The sequence below is a fragment of the Tursiops truncatus genome, chromosome 3, assembly GCF_011762595.2.
Source record: "Tursiops truncatus isolate mTurTru1 chromosome 3, mTurTru1.mat.Y, whole genome shotgun sequence".
In the NCBI taxonomy this organism is placed as follows: domain Eukaryota; kingdom Metazoa; phylum Chordata; class Mammalia; order Artiodactyla; family Delphinidae; genus Tursiops; species Tursiops truncatus.
This window is the reverse complement of record NC_047036.1, coordinates 156375606-156394594: the sequence shown is the minus strand read 5'-3', so window position 1 is coordinate 156394594 and position 18989 is coordinate 156375606. Positions and strand designations below refer to the sequence as shown.

Here is an 18989-nt window from a genome sequence, read left to right as displayed (position 1 = left end):
GGTGGGTCCCGTGGTCACCATGGGGTGGCTCTGGTGAGGAGAGCCCCAGGAATTCAGTCCCACGCTGCCCCCATTGCTGTGTTTGGTGCTCGGGGGCCCCCTCGTTCCTGCTGTAATGCTGAGAGCTGCAAACATGAAGCTCAGATCTAGGGCAGCCGCTCTGCTCCCCAAACCGACCTGTGTGATGGCATGGGTGCCCACGGTGGAATTTGTGGATGATGAACCCCCAGAAGATGCTTGTGCGTGACCGCTCAAATCTGGGAGGCCTGGAGCAGAGGGAAAGGCTCGAGCTTTCCGTTTTCTATGGTGGGGAGAGCTGCGACAGGCGGTGGTTCCTCGCTGCTGCCAATCAGGGCCCCCAGGGATGTGACTTAAGATGGGGTCAGTAGTGCCTCCAAACCCAGGCTTCTTCGTAGGGCTGGGTCCCGTGGTCACCATGGGGTGGCTCTGGTGAGGAGAGCCCCAGGAATTCAGTCCCACGCTGCCCCCATTGCTGTGTTTTGTGCTCGGGGGCCCCCTCGTTCCTGCTGTAATGCTGAGAGCTGCAAACATGCAGCTCAGATCTAGGGCAGCCGCTCTGCTCCCCAAACCCAGCTGTGTGATGGCATGGGTGCCCACGGTGGAATTTGTGGATGATGAACCCCCAGAAGATGCTTGTGCGGGGTGGCCCGAAGCTGGGGGGCCTGGAGCAGAGACAAAGGCCTGAGCTTTCCGTTTCCTATGCTGGGGAGAGCTGCGACAGGCGGTGGTTCCTCGCTGCTGCCAATCAGGGCCCCCAGGGATGTGACTTAAGATGGGGTCAGTAGTGCCTCCAAACCCAGGCTTCTTCTTACGACTGGGTCGCGTGATCACCATGGGGAGGCTCTGGTGAGGAGGGCCCCAGGAGTTCAGGCCCACGCTGCCCCCATCGCTGTGTGTGGTGCTAGGAGGCCCCCTCGTTCCTGCTGTAATGCTGAGAGCTGCAAATATGCAGCTCAGATCAAGGGCAGCCGCTGTGCTCCCCAAGCCCAGCTGTGTGCTGGCATGGGTGCCCACGGTGGAATTTGTGGATGATGAACCCCCAGAAGATGCTTGTGCGGGGCCGCCCGACGCTGGGGGGCCTGGAGCAGAGGCAAAGGCTGGAGCTTTCCGTTTCCTATGCTGGGGAGAGCTGCGACAGGCGGTGGTTCCTCGCTGCTGCCAATCAGGGCTCCCAGGGATGTTAATTAAGATGGGGTCAGTAGTGCCTCCAAACCCAGGCTGCTTCTTAGGGCTGGGTCCCGTGGTCACCATGGGGTGGCTCTGGTGAGGAGGGCCCCAGGAGTTCAGGCCCACGCTGCCCCCATTGCTGTGTGTGGTGCTCGGGGGCCCCCTCTTTCTTGATGTAACGATGAGATCTGCAAACTGCAGCTTAGATCAAGGGCAGCCGCTGTGCTCCCCAAACCCAGCTGTGTGCTGGCATGGGTGCCCACGGTGGAATTTGTGGATGATGAACCCCCAGAAGATGGTTGTGCGTGTCCCCCGAAGGTGGGGGGCCGGGAACAGAGGCAAAGGCTGGAGCTTTCCGTTTCCTATGCTGGGGAGAGCTGCCCAGGCGGTGGTTCCTCGCTGCTGCCAATCAGGGCCCCCAGGGATGTGACTTAAGATGGGGTCAGTAGTGCCTCCAAACCCAGGCTTCTTCGTAGGGCTGGGTCCCGTGGTCACCATGGGGTGGCTCTGGTGAGGAGAGCCCCAGGAATTCAGTCCCACGCTGCCCCCATTGCTGTGTTTGGTGCTCAGGGGCCCCCTCGTTCCTGCTGTAATGCTGAGAGCTGCAAACATGCAGCTCAGATCTAGGGCAGCCGCTCTGCTCCCCAAACCCAGCTGTTTGATGGCATGGGTGCCCACGGTGGAATTTGTGGATGATGAACCCCCAGAAGATGCTTCTGCGGGCCGCCCGAACTGGAGGGCAGGGAGCATAGGCAAAGGCTGGAGCTTTCCGTTTCCTGTGCTGTGGAGAGCTGCGACAGGCGGTCGTTCCTCGCTGCTGCCAATCAGGGCCCCCAGGGATGTGACTTAAGATGGGGTCAGTAGTGCCTCCAAACCCAGGCTTCTTCTTAGGGCTGGGTCGTGTGGTCACCATGGGGTGGCTATGGTGAGGAGGGCCCCAGGAGTTCAGGCCCACGCTGCCCCCATTGCTGTGTGTGGTGCTCGGGGGCCCCCTCTTTCTTGATGTAACGATGAGATCTGCAAGCATGCAGCTTAGATCTTGGGCAGCCGCTGTGCTCCCCAAACCCAGCTGTGTGCTGGTATGGGTGCCCACGGTGGAATTTGTGGATGATGAACCCCCAGAAGATGGTTGTGCGGGGCCCCCGAAGGTGGGGGGCTGGGAGCAGAGGCAAAGGTTGGAGCTTTCCGTTTCCTATGCTGTGGAGAGCTGCGACAGGCGGTGGTTCCTCGCTGCTGCCAATCAGGGCCCCCAGGGATGTGACTTAAGATGGGGTCAGTAGTGCATCCAAACCCAGGCTGCTTGTTAGGGCTCGGTCCCGTGGTCACCATGGGGTGGCTCTGGTGAGGAGGGCCCCAGGAGTTCAGGCCCACGCTGCCCCCATTCCTGTGTGTGGTGCTCGGGGGCCCCCTCTTTCTTGATGTAACGATGAGATCTGCAAACATGCAGCTCAGATCATCTAGGGCAACCGCTGTGCTCCCCAAACCCAGCTGTGTGCTGGCATGGGTGCCCACGGTGGAATTTGTGGATGATGAACCCCCAGAAGATGTTTGTGCGGGGCCGCCCGAAGCTGGTGGGCCTGGAGCAGAGGCAAAGGCTGGAGCTTTCCGTTTCCTATGCTGGGGAGAGCTGCGACAGGCGGTGGTTCCTTGCTGCTGCCAATCAGGGCTCCCAGGGATGTGACTTAAGATGGGGTCAGTAGTGCCTCCAAACCCAGGCTTCTTCTTAGGGCTGGGTCGTGTGGTCACCATGGGGTGGCTATGGTGAGGAGGGCCCCAGGAATTCAGGGCCACGCTGCCCCCATCGCTGTGTGTGGTGCACGGGGGCCCCCTCGTTCCTGCTGTAATGCAGAGAGCTGCAAACATGCAGCTCAGATCTAGGGCAGCCGCTGTGCTCCCCAAACCCAGCTGTGTGCTGGCATGTGTGCCCACGGTGGAATTTGTGGATGATGAACCCCCAGAAGATGCTTGTGCGGGGCCGCCCAAAGCTAGTTTGCCTGGAGCAGAGGCAAAGGCCTGAGCTTTCCGTTTCCTATGCTGGGGAGAGCTGCGACAGGCGGTGGTTCCTCGCTGCTGCCAATCAGGGCTCCCAGGGATGTGAATTAAGATGGGGGCAGTAGTGCCTCCAAACCCAGGCTTCTTCTTAGGGCCGGTTCCCGTGGTCACCATGGGGTGGCTCTGGTGAGAAGGGCCCCAGGAGTTCAGGCCCACGCTGCCCCCATTGCTGTGTGTGGTGCACGGGGGCCCCCTCGTTCTTGCTGTAATGCTGAGAGCTGCAAACATGCAGTTCAGATCTAGGGCAGCCGCTGTGCTCCCCAAACCCAGCTGTGTGATGGCATGGGTGCCCACGGTGGAATTTGTGGACGATGAAACCCCAGAAGATGCTTGTGCGGGGCCGCCCGATGCTGGGGGGCCTGGCGCAGAGGCAAAGGCTGGAGCTTTCCGTTTCCTGTGTTGGGGAAAGCTGCCACAGGCGGTGGTTCCTCGCTGTTTCCAGTCAGGGCCCCCAGGGATGTGACTTAAGATGGGGGCAGTAGTGCCTCCAAACCCAGGCTTCTTCGTAGGGCTGTGAATGGATAAAGAAGATGTGGCATACATGTATGATGGCTTATTACTCAGCTATAAAAATAAACGAAATTGGTTTATTTGTAGTGAGGTTGATGGATATAGAGACTGTTATACAGAGTGAAGTAAGCTAGAAAGAGGAAAACAAATACCGTATGCTAACACATATATATGGAATCAGAAAAAGAAAAGAAAAAAAATGGTTCTGAAGAACTTAACGACAGGAGAGGTATAAAGATGCAGACATAGAGAATGGAGTTGAGGATTCAGGGAGGGGGAAGGGTAGGCTGGGACAAAGTGAAAGAGTGGCATGGACATATATACACTACCAAATGTAAAATACATACTAGTGGGAAGCAGCTGCATATCACAGGGAGATCAGCTCAGTGCTTTGTGTCCACCTAGAGGGATGAGATAGGGAGGATGGGAGGGAGATGCAAGAGGAAGGAGATAATGGGGATATATGTATACATATAGCTCATTCACTTTGTTATACAGCAGAATCTAACACACCTTTGTAAAGCAATTATATTCCAATAAAGATGTTAAAATAAATAAATACAAATAAAATAATAAAGAAATTTTTAAAAGTAATAATAAAAATGGAAAAGAAAAAAAAAAACCAAACACACAAAGTTATGAGTAAGAGAAGAGATAGAAGTCCAACAGAGACTTTGGATTCACATCCCATTCAGTTTTCTTATTTTTGTAATAAAACATGTTACTTGGTAGTTATGAAGAGTAAATGTAAAAGGGATGTTAATAACATCAGTTTTCCATAATTTTTATGAAAATGGATTGTCTTCTTTATTTGTACTGCTGCCTTTTCTTTATCATTATTAAACTGTTTGTAAGGTGGTATATTTAATAAAAAAAGATATTTATGTCATATAAAATGTATTTTTTTTAAATTTTGTACACTTAATAGATCAATCACATGATTCAAAGTTTTAAAAAACAACCATAAAAATGATGTATTGTTTTGTTCCATTGGTAAAACATGCAGTTGCAGGAATTTATTCACAGTAGTAGTGATGGATTTATTGAAACTTCCATACGATTTTCCTAGTCCATACAGTGACAAAACCATTTCAAATTTATGAAATGATTCCTTCAAAAATGATACTTAATTCTTAAACAACTGAGAATAGAAATAATCAACAAAACATAATATTGGTTCCTTTATCTTTATAACACAGTGGTCTAGAGACCCTTTTAAAAGGAACTTAATTAAATTGTGTTTAATTTAAAACATGTTAAATCTACTCATCAGAGACTCAGAGATATCACACCTGGCAGATTCCACTCAAAGCTGGAGTAACAGCTTTAGAGGACAGGGATAACTCCAGCCCAGGAGAGGTCTTGAAAAGCTCTGATAGCTCTGGGTCAATCATAGTCATTCCCCCCTTTGGAACTTATGTTCCTTGGTTAGTCATCACATTTTTATTAATCTTACCCCACTTCCTTGCTTGAATGGAAACTGAGCAGTAACTCTCTCAAGTGGAATTGCTTCACATCTCCCTCCCCTTGATTCAGAGTCAGTCTGGAATGATACATTCCTTGCTACTTAATGTTTTGCCCTGGCTATTGTTATCCCACTCCTTAAAAAAAAAATCCTTTAAGGCTCATGCTAGGGGAATACAGAACCCACTCTCCCCTCGTTGAGACAATTCACTAAAGCTACTGAGCACTCCCTCTCATTTACAGGTGATGCAGGCTTATGACTTTCTTTCCTCCCAGAATTCTGGACCTCAGCCATGTGGCCAATTCATCTTTCTTCTCATGACCTGATTTATCTCACTTTTTCTTATACTTTTGACTTTTCTGTGATCCAAAACTAAACCCTGTATTACACTGCTATTTTGAACCACTAAACATCTATGTATCACTTCCTATCAATCCACATAGCACAAATACCTATTACAACTGCATTTTTTTTTAAACTCTGGACTTATGGTCAGTGTTTCCTTCACTTCCCTCCCATGTATTTATTTCCCTTGTTGACAATCTGAGACTCTAAAGTCCATTGTTTCCTTGCCTTTATCTTCAGCTGTATCCATAGAGCTGAGCCTGAATTCAAGGTGAACCTTGTCCTTCACCGAATAGGACTGAGCTAAAACAACTGAGTGGTCTTAAAGCAGAATACACAGACAGGTAGCTCAGTATCACATTAAACTGGTGATATCCTACTTCAACTAGGAACTCAAGTTTGCTCTCAAATCCACCTGTCTTCAGCCAGCTATCAATCCCATTTTAAAAAATGAGTCTGGAATGCCTTACCACTTTCTTCAAACCTTAACCTACATTCTTTGTGATAAATAAGAGCTGCTGACCTTGTCTCAGAAACACAAGCCATATAAGTCCTTGGATGGGAATTTGTCCAACTCCTAACTCTATTTCTTTGAACCCTCGTCAGATTAAAATTATTCTCTCCCTTCTGCCTCTCACACTAAATAAAATGTTTTCCCTATTGAATGCGGATATCTTCACATTTGCCCCCAGATCCCTTACTTTTCAACCTCAAGCCTTCAGTAATTAGTCTCTATATTTATTCCTCAAATTTTTGCTCACTAGTGGACCCTTGTTACAAGTATTCAAAACTTAATCAGATGCTAAAATCTTACATCTTACAAAAATACAACAACCCCTCCAATATAGGTATATTTATCTCATTCTTTCACAATTGCATTTCTCAGGGTAATTTTTTGCATATACACAAATGCTTGCATTTCCTTACAAGCCAGTCCCTCCCCCACTGTTATCAGTCTGATGTGCACTCTCCCCAGTCCAAAGATGCTGCCTTTCCCAGGAACAACAGTACCCTCTGTGTTGAGAACTTTGAGAAAAACATATTAATCCTCACCTTCCATGCTCAATGCCTCTTCCTTCCAGAACATTCTCTTCCCTTAGAAGAGTCTATACAACCACTTCACAATAACCCTTCCACCTCTGTGGTTATTCCTTCTTAGTCCCTTTTCAGGTTCCTCTCCTCTACTTAAAAGTTATGGAGTTATATTTTGAAAATCCTCCATGCTCTTTCACTTTTTTTTTTTTTTTGGTTTACACTCTTTCTCTTGGAAATCTTATTCATTTCCATATTTTTGAATGTGATCTATGTGTTTTAAAAAATTCCTAATTTTTACCTCTCAGTCAGGTTACTCCTCTGAGCTCCAGATCCATACATCCAAATGTCCATTCAGCATCCTCATATGTGGGTCAGTAATCTTTTTTCCCCATATGCAGAGCCAGGCACCCATCATGTTTAAAATTAGAAAGGATCTTTTGGTAAGATAACTTAAGTCTTATTAAATGTAAGGCACAATCAATATAATCAGAGACAAAGATTTGCAAGATAAGATATTTGATTGTTTTTGGATACTCTGTCCAAAGGTCCAGATCAATGATACTTTCCAGCCTATATCACCCATTTCCTATCCTATCTCAGATTCCAGTACATTGCTTTCCTTCTACCCAGTATTTGAACCAGATGGATCTGATGAGGACTAACAACAGTCCTCACAAGTCAAGTTCCAGGAGGAAGTGTGAACTTGAGCACTGGGAGAAGGAAGGTAAGAAGAACCAAGGACAGGTGGTGAGATGAAATTATATGAGCTAAAGAGTCAAACTGCACTTACCCCTGAAGCTCAGGGGTAGATGTGGAGCATATCACAAGTTTGTGAAGAGACTACAGACTGGTGCCACTTCACAGGAATAAATGATCCTAGATTTTCCACTCCTGAACTCATCATTGTGAGGCATTTCTATGATAGGTTACATTATCAAATCTAAATCAAACCCAACTCTTCTGTGTGGGCTACTGCAATGGCTCCAGAATCTCTTGTTCTCTTTCAGTCTTTTCTCTAAACAGTAGTGGGATTTGCACATGCAAAATATATCATGTGGGGGCCTCCCTGGTGGCGCAGTGGTTGGGAGTCCTCCTGCCGATGCAGGGGACACCAGTTCGTGCCCTGATCCGGGAAGATCCCACATGCCGCGGAGCGGCTGGGCCCGTGAGACATGGCCGCTGAGCCTGTGCGTCCGGAGCCTGTGCTCCGCAACGGGAGAGGCCACAACAGTGAGAGGCCCGTGTACCGCAAAAAAAATAAATAAGTGAATAAAATAAATAAATAAATAAATAAATATATATATATATATATATATCATGTCTTTCCAAATGGATACCCTTTGATAATCAATGATTTTTTTTTTTTAGTGTAAAATCCAAAAACCCTACAGGGCTTTGAATGACCTACATGGACTAGCTCCTGCCTTTCTCTCCAGACTCATCTATTTCCTCCATCCCCAGGTTCCCCTGGTTGCTTCTGCCATTTATGCCATGTTCTCTTCATGGACCACTATTTCCATTCTTATCCTTCTCATCCTGGAACTGTAGGTTAAAGTGCTACATAAATATAGAATGCTTTACTATTGATGCTAAATGCTAAATGATGCTAAATGAATGCTAAATGATGATTTAGACCTTATTGTTCTATATTAATGTATAAGCTTACACTTTATTTCATAGCAATCATCACAAATATAAAGAAATAAATTATTCCTTTGATGACTCATTACATATTTCTCTCTCCCTCAAGACTATAGGCTCCCTTAAGGCAAAGTCTTCCCTGGCCATTTCCTGAGTAACCCAGACTGCAGCAAGGAGATTGGCATATATCAAGGGACTGAAAATATTTGTGGAATTAGTGAATAGAATAGTGGGCAGGATTAGTAGAGGTCTTCTAAATATTGATTGACTTAAAATATAAAAGTGTTTTAAGCCTTTTAATATAGAGACTTTGACTCCTAGAGCTCACAAGAACATATAATACTTTGGGCTTTTCTTTCCCTTCACTTTTTTCCCTTCTCTTCCCTCTTCTTCCCTTCCCTTCTCTCATCCTCCCTTCCTTCCTTTCTTCCTTCCCTTCTTTCTTTTGTCTTTTTCCCTCTCTTTCTCCTTACACCAGTTACTTCCCTTCCACCTATCTTCTCTCCCTCTCCCCCTTCCTTCTTTCTTTTCTTTCTTAGAATTTACAAAACAAACAAACAAACAAAACCCTCCAAGTGACTATACTAAATCTTTGGCACTTCAAAAATCCTTCTTTGTTTTTTCCTGTCACTAAAAGATAATTCTGGTCAACACATATTTCAGTTATCTTTTCTTTTCTTTTCTTTTTTTTTTTTTTTTTTTTTTTTTTTTTTGCGGTACGCGGGCCTCTCACTGTTGTGGCCTCTCCCGTTATGGAGCACAGGCTCCGGACGCGCAGACTCAGCGGCCATGGCTCACGGGCCCAGCCGCTCCGCGGCATGTGGGATCTTCCCGGACCAGGGCACGAACCCGCGTCCCCTGCATCGGCAGGCAGACACTCACCACTGCGCCACCAGGGAAGCCCTATCTTTTCTTTTTTTCATTCATTCATTCCACAGATATTTAACAAGCACTGAGAGCACCAGGAATTGAGTCTACAAGACAAGTCTCCTAACAGTACTTAAAAGATGTATAATTTTCTGTACATAGGCTTTATGAACTCAACAGTAATCCTTTCATACAATCTGAAAATATTGTGTATGTAAACATTATGCCCTGGAATTATAAAGTCAGATTCCCATCAGAAGATGAAAGTGTCCAGGACAAAGTTGTCTCCAAAACTTTTTGATAGAGGCAATTTATCTTCTGAGCAGTTGTTGGCAAGGGTCCATAAAGAAGCTGTTTTATTATGGCTTGTGGAATTTAAAGTAATGCCAGTGATGGCATTTAGGTTTGAAGGCTCTGAACCTGCCCCTCACTTATCCCTGAACTTAATCCACTCTGTATTCTGTGTGTTGATTTTCTTTATCCAATAAAGAAACCTGCCTTCGCTCTTACTCCATAGATGCCACAAGTCCTTCTCACGACTTTTCTAACAGTGTCTTTGAAGTCTTTGTTTCTCAAGCTGTAGATAACAGGGTTCAGCAGTGGGGTGACCACAGTATAGAAGACAGAAATAACCTTTCTGGTGACAGGTGGGGATTGGGGCAAACATACATGGAGACCGTGGTTCTACAGTAGATAGTGACAACAGCCAAATGGGAGCCACATGTGGCAAAGGTCTTCACTCGGCCAGAGGCTGAAGGAATTCTCAATGTGGAGGACACAATAAAAACATAGGACACAAGTGTAAGAAAAAAGCAAATGCACAGCACAGCAGTTGACAGGGTAAAGATGACCATCTCAGTGATATAAACATTGGAACATGAGGGCTGCATGAGGGGAGGGAGGTCACAGAAGAAACGATTGATCTGGTTGGGCCCACAAAAATCTAACTTGGAAATCATCAAGGAGGGCAGGAATCCTGTGCTGATCCCTGTCAACCAGGAGATTGCCACCAACTTGGTGCAGACCTCAGGACTCATCAGGAAAGAGTAGTGCAGTGGGCTACAGATGGCCAGATACCAGCCATAGGCCATCATGGCCAGAAGAAACACTTGGTAGCCCCGAAGAACGCAAAGAAGTAGAGCTGTGCTATACAGTCAGGGAAGGAGATGGCTTGGCCCTGGGAGAGCAGGTTGGCTAGGAGAAGGGGCACAATTGTGGATGTATACCAGATCTCCAGAAAGGAGAGGTGTTTGAGGAATGTGTACATAGGTCAGTGCAGTCGCTGGTCCTGGCTCACCACTATAATAATGACAATATTCCCTGTGACTGTGAGGAAGTAGATGAACAAGAAAATGGCAAAGAGCAACGTCCACCATTCAAGAACATTCTGGAATCCTAGCAGCTGAAACTCAGTAACAATGGACACATTTTGGGACTCCTTTGCCTGTAGAGGAGAAAAACATTCTGGAAAATCACTGTACATAAGGCATAAAAATATAACTAATGATGTTTGGAACTTCAGAGACTAATTTTTTTAAATTAGTTCAGATCTTTATGTACTGCATTTTAGAGGAGCAAATGTATAATTTCAATTTGCTTTTAAAAAATACATTTTGGGCTTCCCTGGTGGCACAGTGGTTGAGAGTCCGCCTGCCGATGCAGGGGACACGGGTTCGTGCCCCAGTCTGGGAGGATCCCGCGTGCCACGGAGCGGCTGGGCCCGTGAGCCATGGCCGCTGAGCCTGCGTGTCCGGAGCCTGTGTTCTGCAATGGGAGAGGCCACAACAGTGAGAGGCCTGCGTACCGCAAAAAAAAAAAAAAAAAAAAAAAAAAAAAAAAAAAAACATTTTGATATCAGAAGCTGAATACGGATATTAGGTTTTGGAAAGAACTTCAGCCAGTTCCATTTGTTGGATTCTCTGACCTCTACAAGTGGTCTCAGGTCGAAAGATAGAGGCCAAAAAGGACTCTGATTGAAAGCAAACTTAGAAAGCAACAATAACAACAAAGTTTAAAAAAAAGTCAAGCACATAAGGAAGCAAATACCTTCCTTTTCTCATAATTGGCTTCTTTGAAAAAGAAGTCAGATGCAGCATAAATCCTAAAATATCTTGGGAAAGTTTATTCATTCTCCCCTCAAAAAATATTTAAGGATAACCTGCTCTTCACATGCATGTGTTTGCATGTACGTGTGTGTGAAGCCCTGTGCTGAGATAACCTGTACCTCCATTGTTGTACTTTCTTGCCCAGATACCATGCTCAGCCATTGTAATCACTCCTTCCTGTATACATTCAACAATAAATCTTTCCTTTGCTTTCATTTACTTCATTGTCAAACCCAGTTCTGGTTAGTCAACATCCATCTGCCGTACATGAACTTCCATCCAGTAAAGGAGGTGACAGACAGCAATGTAGCCATTTTAAAATTCACAACCAGTAAATTCCAGTGTGTCCTTATTGCTTGGAGCAACCATTCTACCTTTCCTTCATCTAATCACTTTCCATTCTTCTCAATGATTATTTCATGATGTTCTTCTCATTTCAAACTTCCAACACTTCCTTGCTGTGTATCTATACCCTCAGCAATATACCTATTGTACTATTAAACAACAACAACAAATCCAGAAAAACAAAACTGAAATCCTCCAATGGGAATATCCAGACCCTCAGGCTACTAATATCCCCAACTACCTACCATTAGTTCCTGTGCATCTATTTGTCCAGGTTAAGGGAAATCCCTCCACATATGCTTCTGGTGTTATACCCTCTCACATAGTTGAAGGTATTTCAGGTACTACACCCTCCTATGCCCCTGAATAAATAATGGCCCCCTCTCTGTTGGATCATTTCCTCAGCATGTCAACAGGCTGGTTCTCTCCCTTTTAAAATGACAGAACAGAGAAAAAAAAGTCTTGTTGTTATTCTGTTCTCCTGCATTTTTCTGCTCATTTTTACTCCTTCCCTTCTTGAAAGTGTTGTGTCTCCTAGTTGCCTGTATTCCCACTTGAATCCACTGAATTGTTTTCCCTCTCCACTACACCAAAATCACTCTGTTGGACCATTGCCTTTCAATCATCCATCCTCATTCCTAATCATCCTGATTTGTTGTCAGCATTGCACAGTTGATTCCTCCCTCTTCCTGGATCTACTCTTGTTGATCAACGTGCATGACTACATGCTCTTTGAGTTCAACTGCAGGCTTGTCTTTTCACATTTTATCCATTTCTTCTTCTAGCAGCTCTACATCCTCCAACCTGCATATGTATGACCTCGGGGCTGAATACCTCTCAATCTACCTCACTTCCTTCATGGTTTCATGCAGTCTTTTGACTTTAAATGCCATCACTTGGCTTTCAACACCCTAAAGTGTGAATCAAACTTGAATATAAAACTCATGTGAACAACCGCCCTATTTGAAATGCATACTGACACATTTAATCAGCATCTGAAACAACACAAACTATCCTGCATTCCTGCCTCACCCACCAGCCTCCCCTTAGCAAGTCTCCTCCCATCTCATTGGGTCCCTCCATCCTCCCACTTGCTCTGGAATTTGATTCTTGTTTCTCTCACACCCAGTATCTGATTTCTTACCCAAATTGCCTGGCTCCACCTGAAAATATATCCAGAAGCTGATCACCATTTAACAACAACATTGCATCCTCCCTGGGAAAAAAAAAGTTCCAACTCCTCTCACCTGGATTGTTCAATAGTCTCCTTGCAGCCCCTACACATCCATCTGCCCTTCTTCAGTAAATACTCAGTAAAGCAGCCAGAGTGACACTTTTAGAACAGAGCATGCCATTCCTCTGCTTAAAGCCCAGTGCAACACCCAACTTACACAGGGAATATAAATGTACTGTGAAATCTTCTTGATAAGTAAATAAAACAATGTGGCCAATCAGCTTCTTCATATGTCACAAATCCACTGTTCTGCTAATTCATTGTTTTTATTTTAGTCCTCTATTTTTGCTATGTTCTGTTTTCTCCTCTTGTACTTGGGTAAGATCACTAGGAATCTTATCTTCATTTGACAATGAAAAATTCAGGGAGAGTAAAAATGGTATTTTAACAAAATCTATGCATTTGTTACCAGGAACACATTAAAGGATTTGTCGTATAAATATATACTGAACTGTATGGTATGAAATTTCTTAAAGCTTTAGAAAGGGAAATATTGCCAAAGCCTTCACAGTTTACCAGGCCCTACTTATTCTCTCTATGCACTGCCTCTCCAATCTCTTTCTCTATGTTCCTCCTTGCTCATTCTGCTCCAGACACTCTGTCTTCCTTAGTATTGTTCAAACTACACAGGTCTTGCCTCCTTTTCTATTCAACACATCCCAGTTTCCTGGGATATTGTCCCTGCACATTTCTAAATGGTTCATATATCATGTTCTTCCATTCTTCTCAGATACCATCTTCTCCATGATGCCTTCCCTGACTACTCTACCATCATTCTGGGAGCCTGTGACATCAATTCAAGATAAATTTTTTGTGTGTATCTTGGTTCAAAGACAGAATATTCCAAAAGTTCTGACTTGAAGCCATTGAATGAACAACTAAAGGATACTAGAATATTATTATTTAATAAAAAAGATTGATCCTTTAAGCTCAAAGTAATTAAGGTAATTCTAGCATTTGGAAATAATCAGTGTTTAAATTATTTCAATAGATGGTGAGTTCCTCATTACAGAAAGTATTTAAGAAAAGTTCAGTTTCCTTGAGCACTTGAATTGCATTGTGGGAGGGATTCTGATTGATTGTTTTCTTGATTGATTGATTTGTTCAGAAAGAGAGATATGATGGAAGATTTCCTGAGACAGCATTGCTCACAAATTCTCTTAGTAAAGTCACAAAGCCATTTTGGAAAATGATCCTTTGTTGCCTGCCTTCTCTCATTTTTTGTTATGTGAGAGTCCCATATACCCATATACCATGGGACTCGATTTAAAATAAACAATGAATAGATTAAAAAAATAATTAAACATGGAGAACAATAAGGACCTTGTTTGGGAGCCCACAGGGAAAGCAAAACAGCATTGTATCATGAGACTAAGTTTATCAGGCATTTGGCCCAGTTTCCTAGTCATCTAAAATCTCTCCTATAATGCACATTCAAGTGCACAAGGAAACCAAACTCTACTAATCACCATTCTTTGCTTAAATACTTTCAGAAATAAGAAACTCACCTAATGAAATACTGATTATTTACTAATTATTTCCAAGTGGTAGAATTACCTTAATTACATTGAGCTAAAAAAAAATTCTGATTCCTAAAATGCTGTGCTGAGTTTACTTCAGTACTAGAATAACCAGTGTAACCTCAGATCTAATGCTGTAGCTTTATTATGCAAATTATATACATGTGAAAATAAATATAATCTAGAATGTTATTGTCCTTATATGCAGTCTTTCCTAGAGTCAACTAAATGAGCTTTGGCATCTCAAGATTTCTTTTTTGGTTACTTTTTAGCTATTACAGTTTTATATGCTAAATAATTTAGGCAAGATAATTTAATTTGTTTCCAAGTAGATAGAGCATCAGCAAAGGCTAAAATTGCCTTGCCACAACAACCAAAATAACAAAATTTGTGTCATCAACACTAAAACACACACCATTTGGATTTCCTTCTGAGAAACTTCGAGCCTGTCCACATGAACCTCCCCTACCTGTCAGTCTCCCCAGCATGAAGAGCCCTAAATCATGGATCCAGGATCTGCCTTGCTCTCTTGTAACCCAAATGCGGACTGTGCTTTTTTTCTTGAGAGCAGGAATTTGCCATCTTTTGCTGGCGTTGGATGCTGCGAAAGCAGACTTCTCCTTTCAATAACTATGTGTTCTTGAGGACTTGGCTCTTCCGAGAATCCTGTTCCCCAGACATTCTTCTGTAATTTGCCAATCAAATTAGTAAACCATGGAACCAACCTTCTGAGATTCAACTCTTCCCACTGAGGCTTAGATGTTGGTAACACTCGGGATAGATGCAATTCTTACATTCTTTTGGAAGTATAATTTTAAAATTTAGCTTAAGATCAGTCCCAATGATATTTAACTAAAAATTAAATCAATTTAAAAAGTGTCTTTTTTAAATCTAGCAAGCATGTAATTAGTGTGAGTGGCTACCCTGAGGACTGAATGTATGACAGCTGTTTTTTGTTGAATGGCATTTCTCCAAGCTTTAATCACAGGTGAGACTAAATTTTAAAAACTCATGACTGCAAATTCATTCATTCATTCAATTAAAGCAATCTGTACCCAAGCTCATTCTGAGTGTTAATCTGTCGATCTAACACAAAAATGCAATTTGAGAATTAGGAGATGAATTGGAAAAGAAAAAGTTCTTAACCCATCCATAATATAGCAGGATTAAAAAAAAAATTCAAGTGTATGGAAGTCTGTCTAACTAAAGACCAAATTTATTAATATTTCTAGTTAAATGAAATTTGTCTCTTTTAATTTAAAATAAAATATTAAACGATTGAACAAATTTTAAAAAATTAAAATTGCATTTATTTTGGATAGTTTTTGATGATCCATTTAGTCAGCAAATATGCATTTAGCACCTACTATGTGCTTGGGGCTCATCCATGCATTGGGATTCACCAGTGAATCAAACACTATAGCCTGATGAGGTAGGCTGACATAATTCCTTATATATTGATGTTTGATTTAATTAATATAATTAAAAATATATTCATCATAATATGATTTCAAAATAATATGATTCATGTGTATATATATTTTTAGGAAACTTGGAGAAGAAAATACAGACAAAAATATATCTTTTTAGGGCTTCCCTGGTGGCGTAGTGGTTGAGAATCTGCCTGCTGATGCAGGGGACACGGGTTCGAGCCCTGGTCCGGGAAGATCCCACATGCCGCGGAGCAACTGGGCCCGTGAGCCACAGCTACTGAGCCTGCGCGTCTGGAGCCTGTGCTCCGCAACAGGAGAGGCCGCGATAGTGAGAGGCCTGCGCACCGCGATGAAGAGTGGCCCCCGCTTGCCGCAACTAGAGAGAGCCCTCGCACAGAAACGAAGACCCAACGCATCCAAAAATAAATTAATTAATTAATTAAAAAGAAAAGATACATCTTTAAAAAATATATATATATATATCTTTTTAAATGTCTATTGTACTGTCTCCCTGAATTAAATGTCTCATATCTTACCTTCCAAACTTTTTTTTGTGTGTCCCACACGTGGGGTAGTATAACTGCATTACTACTTATAGCCTATAGCTTGGCATATGTGCAGGTAATTTTTTTAGCCTGTATCTTGGCCTGTTTTTTCAGATAATTTTACAGCTAATTTGCATCATAGGTCTTTTCTCGTGCTGTTGAATTTTGGAAAAATAATTAAATACCATTTATGGACTGCATGATAGTCCACTCTTTGGGGTAGGGTTTTTATATCTGATCCCAAATCCAGATCTTGTAATTCCTACATGTCTGCAGAAAGAATATGAGAGTCCTTATAGGGCCTGCCGAGCACACCAGAAGCATCATCAAACACAAGACCTAGAACTAGAGGTAAGACAGGGCTCATTTCTACAACCCTGCATTTGCTCACATCTCGAATTTCTCACATTTAATATATGGATGTGGTTTACAACACCTCCTTCAGAGAGTGTTATAAATCTCACACAGGACCTTGCATGTATTAATTTATTCCAGAAGCTATAGTGGCCCCTTACTCTATGCAGGCTCAGAGTGAAGGTACTTTGGAGTAAAATTTGAATAAGAACCTTGAACCCATCAAATCACTTAAAAAATTCTTAACGTAAATTCATTTTGAATATAACATTACTGAATAAATCTACTTTTATTAACATGTACATGTGCTGATTGGAGCTCATATGCATGGGAAAAAGGCCAAGGGCCAGCATTATTCCCACTGCACTGATCAGTGTCTTAGAGACCTTCAGTTATCACTCACTGACACAAGGAGCCTTCTCTGCCCCAAACTTTCTCTGAATCCCCTCCATAGAAGTACCCCTTACATAGCCAGTGAAAGCTGAAGCTGTGTCTACAGAGGACATTAGACAACCTTAAGCTCAGTGAATTATCAATATAGACTCAGGGGAAAAGGAACAATAAAAATGCAGGATACAACTGCTGAAATGAAAACCAACAGATAATGAAATACTACTCAGCCATAAAAAAGAACGAAATAATGCCATTTACAGCAACATGGATGGACCTAGAAATTATCAGGTTAAGTAAGTCAGACAGAGAAAAACAAATACCATGTGATATCACTTATACATAGAATCTAAAGTATGATACAAATGAACTTATTTACAAAACAGAGATAGACTCACAGACATAGATAAACTTATGGTTATCCAAGGGGAAAGATGGAAAAAATTAGGAGTTTGGGGTTGGCAGATACAAACTACTATATATAAAATAGATAAACAATGTCTTACTGTATAGCACGGGGAACTATATTCAATATCCTGTAATAAACCATAATGGAAAATAATATAAAAAAGAATACATATGTATACACTTATATAGACACACATATGTATGTGTAACTGAATCACCTTGCTGTACACCAGAAACTAACACAGCACTGTAAATCAACCATACTTCAATTAAAAAACAATAAAAAAGGAGGAAAAACTGAGAAAAAAAAAAACAACCAATAGAGATCTTTTTAAAAACCACAAGCAGGAAGGAAAGTGCTGTGTCAGTTGCTTTTGAGGTTTGTGCTGGCTGTTTTTTTGTTGTTTTCATTACAGAGTGGGCTGAGCTTGGGGCTAGGAGATTATAAATTCCCGAAGCTGAGGCAAAGATGTGGCCAAGAGATCTGAGAACCTTGCTGAAAAAGACTCAGGCTAGGAAAGAAAATAAGGATGTCCTGGAGAGATGGTTCAGGAGCCCAAAGCCACCATGTCAAAGTAGTTAGGAAAGGTGAGCAGGGAGGAATGGTCAGAGGAGGAGAATCCTGTGTCAGAGAAGGCAGAACACATGTGAAGTGGAGTATTAGAGAAGGATGATGGCAAGGGGTGAGGATATTAACTAAAAGATTTAGAACTATGCACTCTGCAAATGAATCAGAGAAAGGAGCCAGGGTAAGGATCCAGGAGTGGGTGCACCAAAATGTGGTTAAGATGTGTTTTATTCACCCCAGAAGAATGATCATGAGAAAACACAAATTTAATTTAGACCAATCGTATTAAACAAGAAAGTGCTCAGGAAGGCATTTGTAAATACAGTGACATCTACTTATAATCCAGTCCACTACTTACCTGCACAAATGCGCTGGAAGGAAAATTTGGTTTTTTAAGAACAGCGGTACAGAGGTCATTCCTAGCCTCCCAATGCTAGAGACAAAGCCAAGCTTAAATTCAGTGACCCTAGAACCAGTCAGGGAAGAAGTGCCATCTGATGTCAGCTCACCCAGTCCATCTCACCCTCCTGAAAACCACTTTGACCCCCACATCCAAGGTCAGTGACCTTCCCTTAGCCTTTTAGGCACTCGGAAATCTGCATTCAAGTGAGCTGAGTTATTAATTCCTCTATACATTTGAGCAATATGATGCTTTATTATGTCTCCAAATAACATAGAAATGTGTTCTAGCATCTTAGAGAGTCACAGCAATATAAGTCAAAATCATATATGTAAAATGTAGAAAAATATGGATCTCACATTTGACATAGTCACTGAAATTTTATCCTCCATTAGCATCTAGGATAAACTGTACTGATTCTGTTCATTCATTCCCACACTCATTTATTCAACCAGTATTCATTGGGTGTCTGATGTGTCAGTTACTCTTCAAGTTACTAGGGATATAATATTGAAGAAAATAGAAAAAAAAATCTCCTGCTTACATTCTAATTATCCATTTATTTTGCTATTTCTTCTCTTTTT

At 42.8% G+C, this 18989-nt stretch overlaps 1 protein-coding gene across 1 annotated transcript; it reads right to left on the bottom strand.

The window, feature by feature from the left end:
- Positions 1–9580: 9580 nt before the first annotated feature.
- On the bottom strand, positions 9581–11333 carry LOC101326821 (olfactory receptor 11L1). The gene is given in 4 exon segments (XM_019937350.3): positions 9581–9741; positions 9744–10205; positions 10208–10547; positions 11328–11333. Coding segments are annotated over 4 exon segments (969 nt in total).
- Positions 11334–18989: the final 7656 nt, after the last annotated feature.